This window comes from Heptranchias perlo, chromosome X, assembly GCF_035084215.1.
Source record: "Heptranchias perlo isolate sHepPer1 chromosome X, sHepPer1.hap1, whole genome shotgun sequence".
Lineage (NCBI taxonomy): Eukaryota > Metazoa > Chordata > Chondrichthyes > Hexanchiformes > Hexanchidae > Heptranchias > Heptranchias perlo.
In genome coordinates, this window is record NC_090370.1 from 15,365,487 (window position 1) to 15,390,311 (window position 24,825).

The 24,825-nt window shown below is 46.7% G+C and overlaps 2 protein-coding genes across 3 annotated transcripts in view; both read left to right on the forward strand.

The window, feature by feature from the left end:
• LOC137307305 (vitamin D3 receptor B-like) overlaps nt 1-14,064 on the forward strand; it is a 274,444-nt gene extending 260,380 nt beyond the window's left edge. For both annotated transcript variants that reach the window (XM_067976766.1, XM_067976767.1), the window contains 3 exons: nt 3,138-3,289; nt 7,732-7,848; nt 9,776-14,064. In XM_067976766.1, the coding sequence (XP_067832867.1) occupies nt 3,138-3,289; nt 7,732-7,848; nt 9,776-10,038 (532 nt within the window). In that variant the 3' untranslated portion in view covers nt 10,039-14,064. The remainder of the gene's footprint in view (nt 1-3,137; nt 3,290-7,731; nt 7,849-9,775) is intronic.
• Nucleotides 1-24,825, forward strand: part of LOC137307306 (myosin light polypeptide 6-like) — a 448,832-nt gene that overhangs the window by 214,566 nt on the left and 209,441 nt on the right. The gene's annotated exons all lie outside the window — the stretch shown is intronic.

Consider the following 24,825-nt stretch of genomic DNA (forward strand, 5'->3'; position numbering starts at 1 on the left):
GCAGTGGAGGAGAAGCATGGAAAATCTGGCAAAACTGCTGGTTTCCTTCCTTTGAGGACATTAGTGAACCAGTTGGGTTTTTAGGGCAATCCGACAGCTTCATGGTCACATTTACTGATACCAGCTTTTTATTTCCATTTTTTTTTACACTGAAATCAAATGCTCAAATTGCCATGGTGAGGTTTGAATTTGCGTTCTGTGGATTATTAGTCCAAACCTCTGGATTACTAATACAGTAACAAAAGTACTACACTACCGTGCCCTGTAGACATGGTGATTTGTGCTACTGATGATGCCACTGGGAGGAGTTACGCGAGAATATCTTCTTTGTGGGAGAAGGCTGCAAATGTCATGGCTGGGGATTTGAAATTGAAATCAACTTTACCCTCTGTGGCAGACTTAATAATCTGATACCTGAGTCCTGTTTGCATGTTCAACTGGACATAAAAGATCTCATGGCACTATTGAAAGGAGAACAGGAAGTGCTCCTATGTCCTGGTCAACATTCCTCCCTCAATCGACACCATCAAAAGCGGATCAATTAGTCATTCATCTCATTTGCTATTTTTGGGACCTTCCTGTGCGCAAATTGGCTGCCACATTTGCCTACATAACAACAATGCCTGTACTTCATTGGTAATGAAGCACTTTGGAAAATCAAAAGGTGCTATTTAACTGCAAGTTATTTATTTCTTCCACCTCTGAGATTTGGTTCAACTCCAGCTTTAATCAATGGGATGAAGCTGTCCTCTCTACTGGTTACCTTTCTACTCTGGGACCATCCTGAGCCATTTCACCATTAACGGCCTCTTTTCCCTCTCCCGTCCACCCTCAGCTCTAATGTCAACTGTGAGGAGCTCAGCCTAGCCCTGAACCCTGTAGATTCTCCCCATCTTCCCCAACTCGCATCTTCTCCATGACATCCAGCTCCTGTTCCCTTGACTCCTTACTAATCCAAATCTTGAACACTCAGTTACCTTTCCTCAACTGCATGCTTGCTGACATTATAGATAGCTCTCTTTCCACGTGTATTGATGCCCCCCCCCCTTTCAAAATTGCCTTTATAACCCCTCCTTAAAACCCCACCTTGACTCCTCCACCCTCTCCAACTACTGCCCCAACTCTAACCTCCTTTTCCTCTAAGGCCCTCAAATAGTGTAACCTGTTAGAATTCCTGCTCTCTAGTGCCAGTGCCACCCACAGCACCAAGACCACTCCGGTCAAAGTCACCAGTGACATCCTCTGTGACGACATCCTCAGTGCATTATTCCTTCTTGTTTTCCCCAACTTCTCCATAGCCTTCAACATGTTTGACCACTCCACCCTCTCCTCTGTACCCAATTCTATCTCTGCAACCTCCTCCAGCCCTAAATCCCAGCTCAGATCTTCCACTCTGATCTACTATGCATCACCACTCTCTTCACAACACCATTTTTTTTCATTAAAATATACTTTATTCATAATATTTGCAGCAACGCCATTGGTACCAGAGTGTACCCCCACCCCCCACTTTCAAAAGTCTCCTTAAAATCTATCGCTTAAACCAAGCCATAATTCATCTCTCCTAACTCGTGCTCAGTGTCCATTCTTCTTGCCTTTTGGGATATGTCTTGGCATATTTTGCTGCATTAAAGGCACTATACAAGTGTAAATTGCTGTTGGTTGTATGAGCCCTACATGAAATGAATGTGGTCAACCTCAGCCCAGTGCCTACTGGGTGCTGGTTTGTATGTAAAATTGCCTGCAATTCAGCATTAACAGACCTCAAGAGTGGCTGATGTGAGAAATAGAAAAAATCACCTCGTTTTAGTAAGGCGTAGTATTCTGATGTTGATGTTAAGACACTGCAAAATAGAGGTAGCTGACTGTGTTTGAATTGACAATGAAATGAGAGAGGGGTCTATTGATGATTACCCCACCTCAATGAGCAAAATAATTTGCCCCCTCCCAAAAAAAACACCAGCATTGGTCATTGCAATCTATTCACTGGACGCAAGCGCATTTTGAAATTATCATAACTTGCTCAATTCAAGTTCTACCTGGCATATAGCAGCATATGAGTGTTAAATGAGCGCAAGAATTGACTGCTGTTTACTGCATAAGTGATGATTGCAAGAAAGCTAGCTTAAAATCCACATTTTTTCTGAATTAGCAAAAGCTGATCGCAAATTCGCCACTTCTAACTTTGCTTTGCTGCCACTATAAATTATAATGAAAGAGCACTCAAAAAAAAAACATCACCAGCTGACCTGTGTCCTGTCTCCCATGAGCTTTCCTTTTCCCTTCTCTTCCACAATTGAAATAGTATTATGAGCTTTGGGGGTCTTTTATAACTCTAAAACTGAGCAAATAGTTTTTTTTCCCAATTTATTTCCTTCCTCCCCTAAAGGCAGTGATTTTTACTGGGGTACAGTTCTGCTGCCACTGGTAGCCCTTCAGTTCCTCGCCCCAATTGACCATTCCTCATGTGTGAGCCTGGACAGTGAGTGTCGCCAAATTAATTGACTGATCCTGTCCTCGCCTGCTATTCCCACACACTTTCCAGTAATGGGACCCAGACCAATTTTTTCCTCCCTAGCCAATGGGCACTGAGGCCAATCGTAGCACCCCTACTGCTGCCCCAGCTGAGATGAGCTAACTGAGCACAGGATCAGACCTGGGACCTTATTGGTCTTTATGGCTCAGTGCCATGCTACAAGTTTATTTCAACTTCATATGTGCATTAAACTTGGTATTTGTATCTATGTTTCTGATTAGCAAATCATTGTTGCAGAATAAAGTGGAATGAGAAAAGAGGTGGTGGTGGTGTGGTAATGCTGCGTGTTGGAGCAGTAACCCACACCAGCACAAAGAGGAAGGTTGCAGGTTTAATTGCCTCCTCACTCTGCTCAGTTCCAGCCCTGAGCTGTGCCAGGTAGAGACCACACCATTTGACAGAAAATCAAATGGGGTTGTCCAGTCAAGGAGGGCATCGACAGAAGTCACCTGCCCTCAGTAGCAGAGATGAGGGACCTAATAATGGAGAGATAAACTGAGGGTGTATACCCATCACTGGAGAAATATCAATAAAATTTAGTTTACAACAAAAGTTCTGATGGGTAAATATTTACTAAGGAGAGAACTTCTTCAACCTGCAGGGAATTGTCTGCGGATGACCAAATTTCCCTTCTGAAGTCAAGTGCAATTGAAATTATTATGCTGCGGTCAAACCAGTCCTTCACATTGGAGGATATGTCCTGGACCTGTGGAAATGATGAATTCAAATATAATATAAGTGACGTCACCAAAGGTAAGCAATAAAAGGAAATAAAACCATATTCATTCTACATCCTCCAAGTACAAGTCCAATCTAGCTTGATCGGTTCTAGGAAAACCACATGCTGCGCACTCACAATGATGTTGTAGATAGGCAGTGCCACCCATGCTCTTCTCCCATATCGTGCAAAGCCCGAGGACCTGCACCATTGCTAGTTCACTTCTCCCAGCTAAAAATTCTGTGCTACTGGCATTTGATCTCTCATCGCCAAAAATTTAATACAAAGTCTCCAGTCTCTTACAGGAGTAGGTTAGATTAATCAAACAGAATATTAAATATTCTGTTAATTTAATCTGACCTGTCATGGTTTTTCTGTTGCTCTTTCAGCTTTCCCAGGAGCCAGTTGGCACCAAGTAACGAACCTTCAGAAAATTAGTTGCCAGTCTATCCTTATCAAGACAAGCGCACAAAAGTTATGTGGCCTGATTTACAGCAGTAATGGCTGCCTGCTGTGAAGGCATTCAGCCCCAATTCTCCGACACTTGCACTTACAGCAGAAGCTACTTACCTTCTCTGTGACTCCAACAGGTGGCATCCAGGCCCCACTCAGATCCTCCTATCTGAGCGGGGCTGGGCGCAAGGCCTAAGGCACACTTCTCGGTGCTACTCTAAATGGGCAACCGCCCCCTCCCCATTTCTATGGGACAGATCTTACTTATGCCTGATGTGGGCATATCCATTTCTACCCCCTCCGCGCCCCCCCCACCCCCCACAATCCCTTGATCGCCCAAGAAATTCCCATTCAGCGCAGAGGGGTGGAAACCTGGCCAGTCTCCGCCCCTTTTTCCTGGGTGTTCCCTGGACATGCAGCAGAGGAAAATCATGTATGTGTTCTTTCGGTCACATGGTAATACCAGTGACCAATCCTGTGCTTCATGGGGAGGGAGATTTCCTCTGATTGCTACTTGTAGCGAGATCATAAATCCGTTCTAAAAGAACAAGTCTCTGATTTCACTAAAAGTAGCAATAGAAGGAACTCTTCCCCCATAGAGAACAAATATGCTTAGAGTGCTAGAATATAACTGGCAAAAACATGCTAGAGTGTTGGCATAAAAATGAGAATTTTACACTCTGTAGATTTTGCCCCAGCTGCACCGTGGGGGCCGTATGGTACACCCTTTAGCATTGACCGATGCAATACGTTGCCTGCAAATTAAAAGCCGCTATAGTTGGGTCAGCATATCAGCTAAAGGCTTTAAATACTGTGCAAAATGCAATAGCAAATTCATGATTGCTGATGCTTATAATCATGTCATGCTTGTCCCCTAAACTTGCCAAATTTGTCTTGAGTTCATGAAAGGTGCTTATTCGAAATGAATGCAGTTTCCTGCATTATTCAGTAAGCCTGAGAAATCCAGCCATGCTGAGTTGGCCAATGTTGAATGCTCATTAGCAGAAGTTAGTGCATAGGAAATGCTGGTACTCTACCAGACTCTCCTATGCTCCTTCGCACTGAATTCTTTGTAAATCAAGGACAGATTACACCAGTCTTTCCAAGGAGGTAACTATCGGCTAAGTATCATCCTCTCCCCCCCCCCCCCCCCACCACCCGCAAGGTAGGCATTGCTTATCTTAATGGTCCCAGCACCACCTGAGACAGTACTTCTGAGGCAATCCCATTATACTGGTCAGCACTGGGCACGCTGCATGATAATTAAATGAATCATTAATATCTCCCTGAGGGAAAATTGGGAGGTCTCCCAAACCGTAATCAAAGAAAGCATCATAAAATGAGCCTGGCTTTGTACTCCAGCTCTCTTTCCCCACTCTCCCCCACCCAATTGTAGGGGCTGGGTAACCCACCTCTACGTAAATGGGTATGACTCCATCCGTGCCATTGTCATTTTGAGGTACTTCCTCTGGGATATCCACAGACTCCTATTTGAGAAAATGTGATTCAATTCCTTGAACAGCACAGTAAGAACCATGATCCCAGCCACAGGGGAGCAGACTAGACACACAGCCGCCTCGGGACATCCCTATCTATCTACAGGCAATTGGCAACAGGACTCTCCTGAGGAGGATAGTGACTAATTATTTAAAGGTTCATTATTGGGCCAAAGCTGTAAATGCGCAAATGCCTAATCAAAAGTTGCTCAAATCCTCAGGTATTGGCACCAGAGGTCCCTAGCCCCAGAGTGGAACCCTTCCTCCAAATCTTGCATAGAACACAGCATTACTGTTCATGGGATTCCTCATGGCTGCATCCCCCTGTTATTTATCCCAGTTGGGGTAGACAACATAGCAGCAGATGTTCTCCGTTGCCTCACTGTTCATCCTCATGAGTGAAAAAATCTACCAAGAAATAGTTCAGGACATTTTCAGGCATTGGGGCATCTATAGACAGACCTGTTTTCCTTGACAGACAACAACTAGCTCCTGTGTTTCTGCAATAGGATGCTGACTGTGAGAGACTGGAAGCTGGACAACCTTTCCTTTTCCTAGACACAAAGATTTCTGTATTCATTTCCTCTATTTCCCCTGTGTCCACAGGTAGTTAAAAGGTACTAGGAGTCAGAGCAAAACTAATTCCTTTATTAGCTCTGCAAACTGTGGTTCCCAAAATCATGGAAATAAGTAGAGGCAGTATCCCAATGTCTTGTAAGAAGTATCTCCTCTCTGTTGCATCTGATCCCAGAGACACTCTGATTCATGGACTGGTTATTGAAAGATGGCAACTATTAGGTCAGGATTACCTGCTCTTGATTAGTTCCTCCAGGTCACCAACTAATAGTTGTAACACAAAATGGAAAATGTGTAGTGATGTTCTGTCAGTCAGCTGTATCTCCCATGTATTCTACAGTACCTGTTCAACTCTAATGACAAACATTATAGTTCTATTTGGCTTCCTGTTGTGGCTGTTGAGTTTTTCATGACCTGTTCGAGTTTGGTTCATTAGAGGGTCACGATTTGGTATCCTGTTTTAAGCAACCTGTTTGGCATTGTTACTGGTTTCGAATTCATACCTTAATTTAGTACTTCACAAGTTAATGTTGCCAATGTTCTGACGTGTGAGGTTGAGGCCTAAGCTTTCCAGCCCTGTCCCACTGGTTTTTCAGCGGGTCTTGGTGGATCGGGCTGGAAATGTGCTCGGGACAATTGGGAGCCCCGCCATGTTCTCGCTTTCACTTTACCCCACCCCCACCCTTTGGCGGGCAGGCCCGGCAGCATAAAATGTGCCTGACCTAATGTAGGTAGGTGCATGCAAATGACCCCCTGACAAGATGGTGGGCCAGGATCAGAGGGACAACTCTATGGCAGGCTAAAGTTCCGCACCATTGGAGATGCTCCCCAATCGGAAAGCCTGGGCCTAAGTTTATTGCATGGAAAACTGTTCTATTAACATTTGTTTCAGCTTGCAGGGTTAATGAACTAAAAGACTTTATAGGTTGTTATTGATTTGATATTCTCACTGGGAAACCCCTACCAAAAGTCGCTCTCACACCAGAGGAGAAACTTTGTTTTCACTGTGTGTCGTATGAATCATTTTCAGAAATCTTAAGTTTGTTTACTGTGGTTTGAAGACCGATGGCAAACCAGCGTCCTAGCATTGGATAGCTAAGTGGTTGGTGGTTTGTGGTTTGTATTCTATATTGCTACCATATTGTAGGGAAGAAGCCGAGGGGACAGGTTAAGTCACTTCCACCCATTTTAAGATGGCTTCCTAGGCACTTCTGGTTGGTATTTGCAGGGCTGCCATGTGGAGTAATCCTTACACATTTGCTAAATGTTACTCTCTAGATTTGACTGCTGTGTGCAAAAATTTCTTTGACAGGTCTGTCCAGCCTTCTCTGCAGGTGTCCCCTTTCTGAATTGTCACAACTTTGGAATACTCCTATGATGTGTGGAGAAACTCAATGGGGAAAAAAGGTGGATTACCTTCCTTCTAAGGCATCCTCATTCTTTGAATGATTTGCATCCTCCACACACAATTCCCTGCCATCCCCCCAGGCCAGCGGAGGTGCAGAGGTGTAGGTTTGGGATTAGAGGTTTGATACTTAGTTTCAGTTTATCTTCAGGTCAAAACAAGCTGGTGCAATGGGATTTTGTGGGACATTGGAATAGAGGATCATGCGTAGCACTGCTAATCTACATCATCATGATGCCATTTTGTATGCATACTCGTCACATGAACCTACCCAAGCCAGGCTTTATTCTTTTGGCATGCACAGGGACAAAGGATGATTACAACTCCTTTATGATAATTTATCTTATTTGAGTCTCCTAACCTAAAGTCAAAAGAATGAAGGAGAAAGAAACACTGCAAATTGAAGGTTCACTTGTAAAATTGGTTTTCTGATTTTTCACCCAATAAATTTAACTTTCAGATTTTCACCTGGAATTTTTTTTAAAATAAAGAATATTATTAAAAAGAATCCAGAGAGATTTTCACTTTCCACTCATATCCTTTCTAGCTGGCCATTCCATTGAGTTGCTGGAGCCACTGATAAAATTTCAGATTGGCATGAAGAATCTGAACTTGCATGAAGCAGAACATATTCTTCTGATGGCCATCTGCCTCCTCTCACCTGGTAAGGACAGCAGTGATGCTTCAACAACAAAACAAAAATGCCATGAATGTAAAATGTGGGAATAGTATGGAAAGCAGGGCTATCTTCCCCTGATGGCTCGGTGATCCATATAGACCATTTGTGCTGATCCCCAATTTGTACTGAATTTTCTGAACTCAGCTGGGCATTGCAGTGTGGCTGCAGTAATTGTCCCTGGCTAAGTGGGAGGTGGGGGGGGAAGAGATCGGAGTCTTCGGAGTTTGGATGGGGGGCCGATCGCGGGGTGTTTAAAAGGTAAGCTTGGTGAGCCGTGAGGAAGCACTCCTGCTCTTCCTGGCACATAAGCAGTGCAATAAAGGCACTTATCTCATGGATCTGACCCTTCTCGCCTCCTTTTACTTGCCATGATTCCCACGGCCTGGGAAATCCATACCGGAGGCGGTAAATTCGAAGGTAGGTTAGATTCAATTTAAAATCACCTAATTTACATCTCATAATGATGTTAATTGCTCCGATAACTACTCGCCCACCTGCACTATTTATCGACCCGCCTCTGGCGAGTAGGTTACTCGTGCGCAGCCAAACGCGCCTCCATTAAACCTGGAAATGGGCGCATTGGAGCCAGGTTGTGGTCGCGCTGCAAAATTGTATTATTTTAACTTCTCACTCACCCATTCTTGGGGGTTAAAATTTCCCCCAAATTGTCGGAGGTGCTAACTTTTGATTGAATGAAATGTTAAACCAAGGTCCCGTCTGCCTCTTCCAATAATTACTTCCATCAATGCCTGTCTTCATGTAATAAAAAAGAATGAACACACCATGCGTCTAATTTCAGTGGGTTCTCTGGCTTGGTTTAAAGCTAATTTGCTAACTCCTCTCTTCTATATTCCAGTCTTCTTGCAGCTCTTTGCCCCTAGGTTTCCCAGCTCTCTCTTTCTTAAAAGCCTGACTGCGGTGTCAGCTTTTAGTCAAGCTGAATACCCCCGAGAGCAGAATTCAACAGCCCAACTTGGCAATGATCGCAGTTGATGCAGCGGCAATGATTGTGAACGGTCGCTTTAATATCAAACTATCATTCATTGTTTACAACAGGCTAGTTCAAGCACCCTGAAATCTGAAATCTAATTTACACCTGAAAGCCCTGCTGCCCTATGAATTTAGCTCAATAATAGCTTTTTTAACACATTACACCCAGGTCCTACCATAATGGAATGGTCTGAAATCCCAAAACATGACCGGGACAAAAGGGTTGGTATTCTGGAAGGAAGACTCTGAAGGGCAGCCTTCATCCAAATTTATTTCTTGCTTTTAATTTTTTGTTCCCTTTCAGTATTTTCAGTTACTTGGTTAATATTTTATACAGCCATATCTGCTCACACCAAGCTATTTTCTAGTGGGGGAAGAATGAAAAAATGACTTGTATTTATATAAAGCCTTTCATGACCTCAGGACATCCCAAAGTGCTTCACAGCCAATGAAGTACTTTTAAAGTGTAGTCATTGTTGTAATGCAGGAAACACGGCAGCCAATTTGCACACAGCAAGGTCCCACAAACAGCAATGGAATAAATGACCAGATAATGTGCTTTAGTGGTGTTGGTTAAGGGATAAATATTGGCCAGGACACTGGGAGAAATCCCCTGATGTTCTTCAAAATAGTGCCGTGGGATCTTTTACCTCCCACCTGAGAGGGCTGACGGGGCCTCGGTTTAACGTCTCATCTAAAAGAAAGCATCTCCGACAGTGCAGCACTCCCTCAGTACTGCACTAAACTGTCAGCCTAGATTATGTGTTTGAGTCCTAAGAGCGGGGCTTGAATCCACAACCTTCTGATTCAGAAGTGAAAGTGCTACCACTGAGCCAAGGCTGACATTATAAGCTTCTCCATGCTGTTGCCTGTTTATGCTACTGTGAGATCTGTTTTCATGAGTTTCTGCATACATTTTCAGATCGTCCCGGAGTACAGGACCGTGCTCAAGTGGAAGGTATTCAAGATAGGTTATCCGAGACTTTGCAGATGTACATCCGAGTCAAACATCCTCCTCCAGGTAATCGGTTGTTGTATCCGAAGATGATCCAGAAGTTGACAGACCTCCGGAGTCTGAGCGAGGAGCATTCCAAACAGTACCGGTCTCTGTCCTTTCATCCCGAACATACCATGCAGCTCACACCACTTGTGCTTGAGGTCTTTGGCAATGATTCAGATCACTGAATCACTTTTTTTTGTTTCAAACTTGTTAGGTTCATACAGGGCAGCAGGCTTGATGGTGCACACACAGCATTTCCTTTGAAAATTAGGTTTCCAATGATCAATTGTGGTGCCAATTGAGCAACTCTGAATTATTGGACCACTGATTTAAAGAGAGAAGGGGAGGGGGGGTAATTCCAGTGTTCTTGAAAAGGTTTCCACCTGCACAGGTGCTGTACAATGTAGAGGCAACAATGGAAGGCAAAAGTGGTAGTTTTCCCCTTCGCAGGTACTGCATTTGTACCTGTAACATGGGAACACAAGGGCAGTAATGGGCAATATTTGCGTATCTAATGAATGTATTAGATATATATATAAACTACATACATCTGATATATTCGTTAGACATTTAAAATAGGTGATGTCACCCATCATTGCCCTCAAGTCCCCATGTACAAGTGCAGTAGCTGCAAGGGAGAAAATGACCAGTTTTGTCTTCCTTGACTTTGTTGCCCATACATTTTGGAGGGGAAAGAATTGTTTTTACAGTAATTTTCTTAATATTTATGAAATGATTTTAAATAATACGAAAACACAATTGGGATGCAGCATGAGGAATGATCAAACACTGCCCATGGCAATACAGTCAGCAATGTCCATCCCTAGTAGCAGGTACTAAACTACCTCAAGCACGACTGCAGCTTTGGAAGCCTCCATGCGTTGGTGCCCTACTTCTTCCTGCCTTGAAAAATACTTACTGCTTGGTCTGCTGGTGTCCAGGACCTGTTGGTCACTAGAGGTGATTGACAGGGGACTGGTGTATTCGTCATTATCATGACCTGCACTACTGAACACCAAATTAAAATTTGATTGATGGGTCCATAATCGGGAAGTTGCAGCTGAAAGTTTGGGAGGTTCTTGGTGTCACATGTGTTTGCACATGCCCTTGGGAAGGAGGTACAGTTTTCAACGGTCCTTTGACAGTGCTATATGTAAGCACATAGTACCTATTTATTTCTTGAGCTTTTTAAAAATCAGTTCCGGTTCTAGAACTGTGCAGCGATGTCAGTTGCATTTGGAGCTTTTCACCAGCACCATTCACATTGAGTCGGTGAAAACTTGGGGGTGTAGATGGTGAGAGTTAAAATTACATAAATTACTAACAATTCAGACTATCATCAAATCTGGATTATAGGTCACACCTGTGTCCAATTGTTCTTTTTATTTTTATGGTTCCTATTTAAAAATTACAAGTTAGAGCTTCCCGATGGTTCAGGAATTTATCCAGTGAATGGTTGACTCATATAGACTCGGAATGTCTTGGGTGCTGAGTTAATTGATCTCAGCCAGACTGGGTGTAGGGATGTTGCAATTGGTCTCAGCACCCCTGGGTAAAGAAGGGGAAATCAGCCTAGGTGTCTGCTCCTGATCACTGTAGACTCCTGCTGAAAGAGCACGTGTGTTTGTTGGGTGAAGACATAATTTGGCTTAGCAATGATACTCTAATAGTAGAATTCCCTGTTGACACTCACTATCTAGGCCCATACATGAAGAATGGGCACTTGTGTGCAGTAGTGGAGAGCGACGGGTGCCTGTGGAACTGTATCCCGACACAAGTCAACACCTTCAGAAGAGGGAAGCAAATTGTTGGAAAAAGAAAAAAATTTACAGGTTGCACCACTTCCCTATATTTGGAGAACCCATTGGTATTAAGGTGATTCTCTCTTAAATTAGATTTTAGAATGTGTTGGAAATGCTGCAGTGACATCAGCCTGACCTGGAGAACAGATTGTGACCTTATTGTCTGTATATTGCACAGTATGCACTCGCTCCATCTATACACCAAACAGTTGTAATACCTAGGTCTATTTGTGAGTAATTCAATGTCTATCCCATCCTGTTATTCAGCCAGAATTCCTGTACAACAGCAGCCATTTTATGCACTTATTCTCTGGAAGCAAGTAACATTGTTTCATACTCAGGAAATCCGCATTCCCTTCAGGCTTTAAAGAAATAGAAATGTTTAAAGTATCTGTGGATGTATTAACATATACCCCAGTACTATACTGAATTCAGACCTGGGCAGATTGAAAATTTACTTCTTTGATGCCAATGGTGTCACTTACAAACAGGTCCCCTGGAGATCTGAATCTTACTGATTGCAAAAGACAATCCTTCCCACCTAGTGTCCCTAACTGGCTGATGCTTATGTGGGTGAACTGCACTTGCCCTAAACTTTATTTTTTGAAATGAATTACAAATGATAGAAGTGATGATTCTTACTGCCTTAAATGTATGCAATAGATGGAAGTAAAATAGAAAATTGAGTAGCACGTGTAAATGACATCAAGAGAACACATTTACTTGAATAAATGAACAAGCAGCACTTATGGGGAAATAGGCAAATTTTTTAAAGCATTATTAAGAAACAAGATTTTGAGCTGTGTAAATGATTCTAATGTGTGTAATGCAACCCTGGAGAAGTGATAATACACAGTCGGGTAAAAGCAGATACTGGTATGTACATCACATTGGAGCTGTATGTCATTTATACAAAAGTATACTGTGTTTGGACAGGATGTGTGTCTTTTACATGGTTCCTGTACCTGTCTGAGCTGTTAGACATGAACACTGGCTCCTTTATCAATAATGCAGCTTGTCCAATTGTAAATTTTGGTGGCTATGTTATAGTGGGCACTACGTTTACCCAGATTGCAGCACACGAATGAACAGGGATACCTGCGTGAGCCATCCAGTACTAGCTGGGAGTGAATGGTTACCTTTTTATCCAACGTGTACTGAACCTTGGACCTGGAAATTCTGGGATGGGAAAAACAAATTCACCAAATGGAAATAAGGAAGACAAATTTATATTTTGTAAATGTACATTTTTAGCTTATTACATAAATAGAAGGTATATTTTGCAGAGGGTTGTGAATTATTATTGAAAAATACGGTTGCGTTATTTTGGTGACTGCAGAACAATGAATTATATCCCCACCTCCAAAAAAAAATACAGTGGCTTTGCGTTTGTGAGCTCAGTTCTGTAGGTGTATATGTAATATTGTTATTGATGTTGTAGAAGAGGCTTGTTCTTGGTGTGTGTTAATGGTATCCTGCTGCATTGTACAAGGCTTGCTTGAGCACAAGGTCATTAGTATGTGTTGAGGACAGGCAACACTGTATGGTTAATTGTAGTGCGGTATTGCTTTTACTTTAATGTCCCGATCATGTGTATATAAGGCTGTTCCTAATGGGCTGAATGTAACCTGTCCCTTGTACGTATCCTTCCCCACCCCTCCACCAGAAGATCCACAAAATTATTACTTTTTTAAAAAGAGAGTTTATAATCCATTTATAAACCGTGCAATGTTCAAGTTCCTGTCATTGTGGACCATATCTTATCTCAATTTAGACCTTAGAGTAGGGATTTAAAAATGACTCATCTGCAAATTGCTGTGAGGGTGTTCCAGTTATCTTGTCCTGGCCATTTGTCTTTCAATTCTGACTTATTACAATGCATCAAATTTCCAGTGTCATTCCTTTGAGGAATGCCTGTATTGCTTCATTCCATATTCTCCACACACCACATGAACATAGCCCAGCTTGCTGGGTTCTGGGGAAACCATGTGCTGAGCACATGCATAAAAATGCCATCATGACGCTGCAGATGGATGGTACCACAAATGGTCTTCTGCTTTAAATTAAATTGTGAGAGTAGGACAAGGGTACATGGGTTCAAACTAGTAAAAGGTGAATTTAGGACTGATATCAGAGTGATCAATGTGGGGAATAGATTTCTTGATAGAATGGTGGAGGCGAAAACCCTGAAATTATTTAAAACAATTACATTGTGCAATGGGGGTGATTTTAGGGTCTTCCTGGATGGATGAATTAAGATGGGCCGAATGGCCTTCCTCGTTTCTAATTAGCTTGTGATCTTGTATAAAGCTGCAGGATCTCTTACATTGCACCAGTTCATTTTTCCCCAGCTATAGTTACCTTGTTCCTCGCATTGGCCGTCTTGTCCAAAATTTGGAACAAAGTCTCCAGCCTCTCTCTCGAGGAATAGTTTAGTGACGGACAAAGTATCCGATATTTTGCTAATTTAGTTTGACTTGACCAGGCTTTTTATTTTTCAGGTTTCCTAAAGTGTCGAAAAACCTCCAGAAATATCTTATTAGTCTGTTCTTTCAGGGCAAGCATACAAAATCCTGATGATGAACATTGGAGCTCACCTGCAGCTACCTCCCAGTCTATTTTGAGTGGAAAAACTTGTCTCATTTTATCCACTGCCACTCAAACCAGACCTAGAATGTCACTTTCACTATGTAGATGCCCACAAAGTCCTAAGTTCTTATGTCTCTTGCACAGAACAATGCAGGCAGATTTGGTATTTAGTATCCTATGGTGTAAAGACCCATGACAAGCCAATAACTAAGAATAGGATGGATAGTTGAGTGTGTCCTGCACCATTATCATTGTGCAGAGAAGAAGCCAAGGGGGGGGGGGGCAGGTTAAGGATCATTTCAGTTGTTTCATGGCTACTTCCTGTCATCTGTCAGGTTCCCATTGATGGCGTATGTAAGGTTGTCACAAGCAGCAATCCTCACACATTCGCTAAACTGCAGTGCACGGCAATGCCTTCAGCAGATTAGTCTGACAACTGGTGTTTTGGCTTCTCTACAAGAGATTCCTCTGCCTTTCCCCTTCCTACATTTTGTACTGGTTTTGGTATATGAAGTGTGGAGTAACAATGAAGAAGATAGATTGTCTTCAATCTTTGAATGATATGCATCCTCCACACCCCATGATCCCACCCATTTATACACACAAGCCATGCAGGTTGTAGTGTTAAGTGGTTCGTTGTTTTGTCTTGCTTCAGATCAAAAAGAATTGGTGCTATGGTGCAGGTTCTGGAGCTTTATATGAAAGTAGAGACTGCGTAACACCACCCATCTACAATGTCAGATGTGCTAAAGGTACATGATTTCTGCAGAACCTATTGAACTAGGATATACTCTGTACTACAGTGTGCGGAAGATGCAGATCACTTCCCCACGGGTAGGTAATTTGTCTTTTTGTGGGGGGGGGGAACATGGTTTTAGATATTGATATATCATCTGCAAAACTGATTTTATTTTTAATGAAGGGAAATTATTTTAGCATTGAAGAGTTTTAATAAAACATGGTACAAATATTCCAGTGACCTCCAGTTATGCCCTTATGACCCCTTTCTAATTAACTCATTAACCAGAAACCAGAAAGAAACAGCAAAAACAGAATAAAGACAAGGCAGGTGCACAGCTGCATCCCTGGATGTGCCAAGACAGTGAGCTTCTTTGCCCACAACAATGCCAATAGAATCCTTCTGTGTAAACTGTGAAGCTTTCACCTTTGACATTAATCTCAACAAACATATCTTGGGTTCATTATTGATGGCTAAGTGCTTGTCTTGGCTACAGCACCCACCACAGGCCCCAGACGGGAAGATTTTAGGACAGTGCTACAATATGTGGAAAAGGGTCACACTATCACCACCTACCCTGTGACTAGTGCCTTAAATTAGCCATTCTATGTGGGGTATAATAGAATCAATGAAGGATTTTCATCCGAATCAACCTCACCTATATATTGTTAGATGCTAAATTTGTATTAGATTAAATTGTTGACCAATTGAAGTGTGTGAACTAAAACCCAGATCCTTCTCGTAGGGCTTTGGGTCTGTAAATTATACTATCTGCCATCTTATTGATTATCTTCTAGGCTTTGGCCAGGCAGTATAGTTTTGTTAATTTCAAGTTCTGAGGCAGCCAAAGGCTGCCCACCATCATGGAAGTGATCCTTTAGCCCTCTATGTTAGGTGGATGTAAAATATCCCATGGCACTATTAAAAGAAGAGCAGGGAGTTATCTCAGTGTCCTGGTCAACATTCATCCCTCAACCAACATCACTAAAACAGATTACTCGGTCATTCATCCTATTGCTGTTTGTGGGACTTCACTGTTGCATTTGCCTACATTACAACAGTGACTACAGTTCAAACGGCTTCATGGCTGTGAAGTGCTTTGGGATATTTTGAGGACAGTGCTGTAGAAATGCAATTCGCTCGCTTGCTCTCTCACGCTCTCAATCTCTTGCACCCACTCGTGCTCTGTCTTGCTCTCTTGTGCTCGCTGTCTCTTGCGATCTCTCTCTCTTGAACTGATGACTTATCTGCAGGAATGATATAAGAAACCCTCCTTCATATACATAACACAACTGCTTTCTGCTTTCACCCATTTGTGGAATGTTATCACATTATTATGAGGATTACTCTATAAGGGAACAGCCATAAAATTTGACAATCCATCTTAAACCAGCAATAGGCAAGTAGATATTTACAATTGTGTATTACGTCATTTTGAGACTTCAAGCCTATGGTCAGAGAATAAAATAATTTGAGATTTGACTTCCGGTGCCTTACCCCTCTCCCGTACTAGCCATCTTGCATCCTTTGCCATGGGAAACCCACTGTACCAGTATATGCCCAGTACCCAATCATATAATTTTACATCTGGCAGGCCCAATCCGTCCCTCAAATGTCTCTGCATTTTAGTTAAACTTAATCGAGGGGTCTCATGTCCCAAAAGAAGTTCAGGTTAAGCTTTTTCAACCAGTGTGCCTACACTAGCAAGGAATCATATGAGGAATATAGTTCAGCCTGGGCATAATGTTCATCTTTAGAGAGTTCACCTTATCTGGTAATGAAAAAGGGAGATCTTTCCCAATATCGTCCAGTGATCTCCAGTAATTAGGGATTATTATCTCTAATAATCAATATATGTAGACCATCCCTTTAAGAGACCAGATATATTCATAACCCGCAACTTCACTCTGCAAGTACCTGCCATTTAACAAAAAGGCTTACCCCAGCTCACTTTATACCCTGAAATACAGCCATAATCCAGAATTAACATCATCAGATGGGGGAGGGAGGACCAAGGTGGGGCTTGGTCACAACATCTATGTATAAACAAATCTTGCATTCTTTATGCCTTAATTCTCTGCTGTGGATGTGGAGGTCTGCCCTTGTGGCAATTGGAAAGGGTTCTAAGGCCAATACAAGTAGTAATAGGGAAAGCAAATGTACAGAGTGCACTGGGGAGTTTGGAATCCTGATGCATGTGTTCATGGGCTCGATTTTCCCGGGAAATTTTGGGGGCGGGGGGGGCTCCGAAAATCGGGGAAATCCCATTCAGGTTCGGAAGCCAGCTCCAACCCGCCGACATCCGAGTTCCCCACGGACACACCTGTGTGCGTGCAGGCATCCCGAATCGGGAAGTCCCGCTGGCAATTAAAGCCGGCGAGATGATAGTTAAAGAGCCAAATGTACCTCATTGAGGTACTTACGGCACTTTACTTGTGACGTATTAGGTAGTTAGAACGATTTTTAACTTACCTGGGCGGCTTGCCCACCGCTTCTGATTCACGCCTGGTGAAACCAGGACTGAAGGGCCGGATCAGGGAAAAAGAAACGAAATAAATTAAATAAAAAAAACATGCAAGGAAGTGAAAATACAAAATCAACCTACTTTTCCACCCTGCCCCGATGTTCCCCTCTCCGATCTCCCCTTCTTCATCCCCCCCCCCGATCTCTCCCTCTTCACCCCCCCGATCTCTCCCTCTTCACTCCCCCCGCCCCCCGATGTCCCCCCGATCTTCCCCTCTCCCCCCGATCTTCCACTCTTTTCCCCCCCCCCCCCCGATGTCCCCCCGATCTTCCACTCTTCCCCCCCCCCCCCCCGATCTTCTACTCTCCGCCCCGGAACTTCCCTTCTCCCCCCTGATCTTCCATTCTCACCCCCCCCCCCCCCCCGATCTTCCACTCTCCCTCCGGAACTTCCACTCCCCCCCCCCCCCCCTCCCGATCTTCAACTCTCCCCCTGGTACTTCCCTTCTCCCCCACCGATCTTCCACTCTCCCCCACCGATCTTCCACTCTCCCCACCGATCTTCCACTCTCCCCCACCGATCTTCCACTCTCCCCACCGATCTTCCACTCTCCCCCACCGATCTTCCACTCTCCCCACCGATCTTTCACTCTCCCCCACCGATCTTCCACTCTCCCCCACCGATCTTCCACTCTCCCCACCGATCTTCCACTCTCCCCACCGATCTTCCACTCTCAGCCCCCCCCGCACGATCTTCCACTCTCAGCCCCCCCCACCGATCTTCCACTCTCCCCCACCGATCTTCCACTCTCAGCCCCCCCCCCACGATCTTCCACTCTCAGCCCCCCCCCCCCCCGATCTTCCACTCTCCCTCCGGAACTTCCACTCCCCCCCCCCCCCCCACCCCCCGATCTTCTACTCTCCCCCACCCCGATCTTCCACTCTCCCTCCGGAACTTCCACTCCCCCCCCCCCCCCCCCCACCGATCTTCCACTCCCCCCCACCGATCTTCCACTCTCCCCACCGATCTTCCACTCTCCCCCACCGATCTTCCACTCTCAGCCCCCCCCCCCCCCCCGATCTTCCACTCTCCCTCCGGAACTTCCACTCCCCCCCCCCCCCCCCCCTCCCGATCTTCAACTCTCCCCCTGGTACTTCCCTTCTCCCCCCTGATCTTCCACTCTCCCCACCGATCTTCCACTCTCCCCACCGATCTTCCACTCTCCCCACCGATCTTCCACTCTCCCCCACCGATCTTCCACTCTCCCCCCACCGATCTTCCACTCTCCCCACCGATCTTCCACTCTCCCCCACCGATCTTCCACTCTCCCCCACCGATCTTCCACTCTCCCCCCACCGATCTTCCACTCTCCCCACCGATCTTCCACTCTCCCCCCACCGATCTTCCACTCTCCCCCCACCGATCTTCCACTCTCCCCACCGATCTTCCACTCTCCCCCCACCGATCTTCCACTCTCCCCACCGATCTTCCACTCTCCCCCACCGATCTTCCACTCTCCCCACCGATCTTCCACTCTCCCCCACCGATCTTCCACTCTCCCCCACCGATCTTCCACTCTCCCCACCGATCTTCCACTCTCCCCACCGATCTTCCACTCTCCCCCACCGATCTTCCACTCTCCCCCACCGATCTTCCACTCTCCCCACCGATCTTCCACTCTCCCCCCACCGATCTTCCACTCTCCCCACCGATCTTCCACTCTCCCCCACCGATCTTCCACTCTCCCCCACCGATCTTCCACTCTCCCCACCGATCTTCCACTCTCCCCACCGATCTTCCACTCTCCCCCACCGATCTTCCACTCTCCCCCACCGATCTTCCACTCTCCCCACCGATCTTCCACTCTCCCCACCGATCTTCCACTCTCCCCACCGATCTTCCACTCTCCCCCACCGATCTTCCACTCTCCCCCACCGATCTTCCACTCTCCCCCACCGATCTTCCACTCTCCCCACCGATCTTCCACTCTCCCCCACCGATCTTCCACTCTCCCCACCGATCTTCCACTCTCCCCCACCGATCTTCCACTCTCCCCCACCGATCTTCCACTCTCCCCCACCGATCTTCCACTCTCCCCACCGATCTTCCACTCTCCCCACCGATCTTCCACTCTCCCCACCGATCTTCCACTCTCCCCCACCGATCTTCCACTCTCCCCACCGATCTTCCACTCTCCCCCCCCCCCCCCCCCTCCCGATCTTCAACTCTCCCCCTGGTACTTCCCTTCTCCCCCCTGATCTTCCACTCTCCCCACCGATCTTCCACTCTCCCCCCTGATCTTCCACTCTCCCCCACCGATCTTCCACTCTCAGCCCCCCCCCCACCGATCTTCCACTATCAGCCCCCCCCCACCGATCTTCCACTATCAGCCCCCCCCCCACCGATCTTCCACTCTCAGCCCCCCCCCCACCGATCTTCCACTCTCCCCCACAGATCTTCCACTCTCCCCCACCGATCTTCCACTCTCAGCCCCCCCCCCACCGATCTTCCACTCTCAGCCCCCCCCCCACCGATCTTCCACTCTCAGCCCCCCCCCCACCGATCTTCCACTCTCAGCCCCCCCCCCCCACCGATCTTCCACTCTCAGCCCCCCCCCCCCACCGATCTTCCACTCTCAGCCCCCCCCCCCCACCGATCTTCCACTCTCAGCCCCCCCCCCCCCACCGATCTTCCACTCTCAGCCCCCCCCCCACCGATCTTCCACTCTCAGCCCCCCCCCCCACCGATCTTCCACTCTCAGCCACCCCCCACCGATCTTCCACTCTCAGCCCCCCCCCCCCACCGATCTTCCACTCTCAGCCCCCCCCCCCCACCGATCTTCCACTCTCCCCACCGATCTTTCACTCTCCCCACCGATCTTCCACTCTCCCCCACCGATCTTCCACTCTCCCCACCGATCTTCCACTCTCAGCCCCCCCCCCCCCACCGATCTTCCACTCTCAGCCACCCCCCACCGATCTTCCACTCTCAGCCCCCCCCCCCCACCGATCTTCCACTCTCAGCCCCCCCCCCCCACCGATCTTCCACTCTCCCCACCGATCTTCCACTCTCCCCCACCGATCTTCCACTCTCCCCCACCGATCTTCCACTCTCCCCACCGATCTTCCACTCTCCCCCACCGATCTTCCACTCTCCCCCACCGATCTTCCACTCTCCCCACCGATCTTTCACTCTCCCCACCGATCTTTCACTCTCCCCACCGATCTTCCACTCTCCCCCACCGATCTTCCACTCTCCCCACCGATCTTCCACTCTCAGCCCCCCCCCCACCGATCTTCCACTCTCCCCCACCGATCTTCCACTCTCCCCCACCGATCTTCCACTCTCCCCCACCGATCTTCCACTCTCCCCACCGATCTTCCACTCTCCCCACCGATCTTCCACTCTCCCCACCGATCTTCCACTCTCCCCCACCGATCTTCCACTCTCCCCACCGATCTTCCACTCTCAGCCCCCCCCCCCACCGATCTTCCACTCTCCCCCACCGATCTTCCACTCTCCCCACCGATCTTCCACTCTCCCCACCGATCTTTCACTCTCCCCACCGATCTTCCACTCTCCCCACCGATCTTCCACTCTCCCCACCGATCTTCCACTCTCCCCCACCGATCTTCCACTTTCCCCCACCGATCTTCCACTCTCCCCACCGATCTTCCACTCTCCCCCACCGATCTTTCACTCTCCCCACCGATCTTCCACTCTCCCCCCACCGATCTTCCACTCTCCCCACCGATCTTCCACTCTCCCCCACCGATCTTCCACTCTCCCCCACCGATCTTCCACTCTCCCCACCGATCTTCCACTCTCCCCACCGATCTTCCACTCTCCCCACCGATCTTCCACTCTCCCCCACCGATCTTCCACTCTCCCCACCGATCTTCCACTCTCCCCACCGATCTTCCACTCTCAGCCCCCCCCCCCCAGCCACCGATCTTCCACTCTCCCCCACCGATCTTCCACTCTCCCCACCGATCTTCCACTCTCCCCACCGATCTTTCACTCTCCCCACCGATCTTCCACTCTCCCCCACCGATCTTCCACTCTCCCCACCGATCTTTCACTCTCCCCCACCGATCTTCCACTCTCCCCCACCGATCTTCCACTCTCCCCCACCGATCTTTCACTCTCCCCCACCGATCTTCCACTCTCAGCCCCCCCCCCCCGCCACCGATCTTCCACTCTCCCCACCGATCTTTCACTCTCCCCACCGATCTTTCACTCTCCCCACCGATCTTCCACTCTCCCCCACCGATCTTCCACTCTCCCCCACCGATCTTCCACTCTCAGCCCCCCCCCCCCGCCACCGATCTTCCACTCTCCCCACCGATCTTCCACTCTCCCCACCGATCTTCCACTCTCCCCACCGATCTTCCACTCTCCCCACCGATCTTCCACTCTCCCCCACCGATCTTCCACTCTCAGCCCCCCCCCCCCGCCACCGATCTTCCACTCTCCCCCACCGATCTTCCACTCTCAGCCCCCCCCCCCCCGCCACCGATCTTCCACTCTCCCCACCGATCTTTCACTCTCCCCCACCGATCTTCCACTCTCCCCCACCGATCTTCCACTCTCCCCACCGATCTTCCACTCTCCCCACCGATCTTCCACTCTCCCCCACCGATCTTCCACTCTCCCCACCGATCTTCCACTCTCCCCACCGATCTTCCACTCTCCCCACCGATCTTCCACTCTCCCCACCGATCTTCCACTCTCCCCCACCGATCTTTCACTCTCCCCCACCGATCTTCCACTCTCAGCCCCCCCCCCCCGCCACCGATCTTCCACTCTCCCCACCGATCTTCCCCTCTTCCTCCCCGATCTTCCCCTCTTAAGACCTGCAAATAAGTGGTCATACTGGAGGACTGCCACCTGGGATTCTGATTGGTACAGAGCCCTGCAAAATCTCTGGTTAATTTTAAGATCTGCAGTTCCCCTGTTGTATTCCTAATCACTAAGATTGTTTCAGCAAGAGTTCTGTTAGTGGAGAGTTAAGATGCTGGTTAGCCTTTATTAGCTCTCTGACTATTTGTTCTGAATGAGAAGCTTTGCCTGCACCATCAGCTGCTGAACCCAAGCCCACAACATGGACAGCCTTTCTGCTGTCTTTCTTTTTGGCTGAAGATTTGTTCCTAATATGCCCCCACCCCACCGACTTTCCATCGCTGCCTTGAAAGTTTCCTACAAGGATACCTCAGACACCACCTAGCCACTACTTGCTTGTGGGTACTTATCGGCCACTACCTTTAGATCAAGTGTTGGACCATTTAAGGGAAGTGTCAGGGCTCTGGGGGCCTAGGGTGAGCTTTCAGTATTTGGCTTTGAAATGGCCCTGACAGATATATGGAGCTTCTACTACCCCACCACTTGGCATAACACCCAGTATTCGCCATGTCACAATGTGTATTCAAGAACTGACAGCTTTTGGATGTCATAGGACATGGATCCTCACTGGGTATAGATGTTGACCAAATAGTGATCTCTGAGCATACTCCAATCTACCTCACGTTTAGTCTTTTTTCAGACAAAAAGTGAACATTGAGCAATAAATTCCTGTTCCAGCCTAGCTTCATACAACAGCTTCAGCCAAGAAGAAAGAAAAATACCCAGATTATTCCACAATAATGCAGACAGTGAGAATACCCTCTGGTTGCCATGAGATGCATTAAAACACATGTCAGCAGGCAGACTATAATGGTGGGGGTGAGACAGGTACATTAGACAAGGCATTACAGACCATGTGAGGCTCCACATACATAAGGCTGTTAGTAAAGGAACACTTGCAGGTGAGGCTGGGGTCTAAAGGGCTCTGCAGTACCCCTGGATATTAATGATATGCTCTTGAAGCCCTTCAACACAGTGAGGGGGGGAAGAGTTGTAAGTGCATTCTTGGAAGGTGTGGCTGGTTCCTATTGCTTTACTTGACCTTGCTACACTGGTCAGCCCAGTGGAAGGTGTCACCACCACCTTCCACTGGGCTGAGCAATTCCTTTTGAGGACCTTCTCCACTCAGTCCCTAATGAGGGCTTCCTCATCTGCCACATTTAGCCCAGAAGCACGGCCACTCCTGCTTCTGACACCCTGGAGGCTCCCACGTCCTGCGGCAGATCTCTGACATTTTCCAAAGATTTTCACTCCTTGCCAAAAAAAAGTTGCTCAATAATGCCTGGCCCTTTAAGCTGCTGCAGCCATTTAAATCCTGCTACAGTATGCAATTTCCTGCCCAAAATGGGCAAACTCCTAATTCAGAGGTGTTCCCAGCGCAGGGCACTTGCCCTGAATTTTCTAATTAAGTTCATTCTGGAAACTTCAGCAAGGCCGTGGAACTACCACCTTGGCTGTGTTCACCTTCTATTAAATTACTTGGGGCATTTGAAGCAGTGAACTCACTAAAGTAAATGCACTTTCTCTTCATTTTCCCCCTTCCCATCTGAGTTTCTTTTGCATTTTGTTTTTTTGGTTCTCCATTCTTTATAAATTCCCAGACTCTTTCTATCCTGTCACATTACTGAAGCACGATTTATTTGTTTGAGTTTTCAGTTGTACACTGTATGTCTTTGTGTGCCTTTATCTCTATCTGTCTCTCCATAAATTCACTAGTGATACTATAATTGATACAGATTTAGAACATTTTCTTCAAATCCAGTCAGCAATGCCTTTCTAATTAGAATTTTCTGCATCTGAATGTCCTAAACTTTTCTTTTAAATTGTTTAAATTAGGGATTTAACAAAACACTATAGCTCTCCTATGATTTATTTGCAGATAGCTGTATATTGTATATTTGAAAAAATTGCACTGTGGTTGAGGAGAAGGCTTGCTGTCAATCTGATGAAGCGCATAATTTTACTGAGCAAGTGTATTTTGACAGTGCTTGCCTGACATGAAGTTTGTTTGCCTGCACATATTTCCTCAGCAACCCTCCAGTGCCCATCACTCTAAGGCCCCTTGGAACTGGCTGGGGTTGCAGCACCGGGCACTCAAGTGTATGAGCAAGGCTATTCTATTTGTCCTTTTACACAAAAACTTAAAACCAACAGTAAAGCTAAAATTCATGGTGCCAAAGATTTGAAGAAATCTGAAAGGTACACCAGGGTTAAGATAACACAGACTTAGCTGACTTATTTTTTTAAATCCTCCACCCCTGTTTCTTTTCTCTCCTGCCCCTTTCCTAACAATGGAGATCTTGAAACATTTGCCTGAGGAAGGAGAAAATCTCCGAAAGCTTGTGAATTTAAAATAAAATTGCTGGACTATAACTTGGTGTTGTAAAATTGTTTACAATTGTCAACCCCAGTCCATCACCGGCATCTCCACATCATCAACTCTAACTGGAGTATGGTTCTTCAAGCACCACCAGCA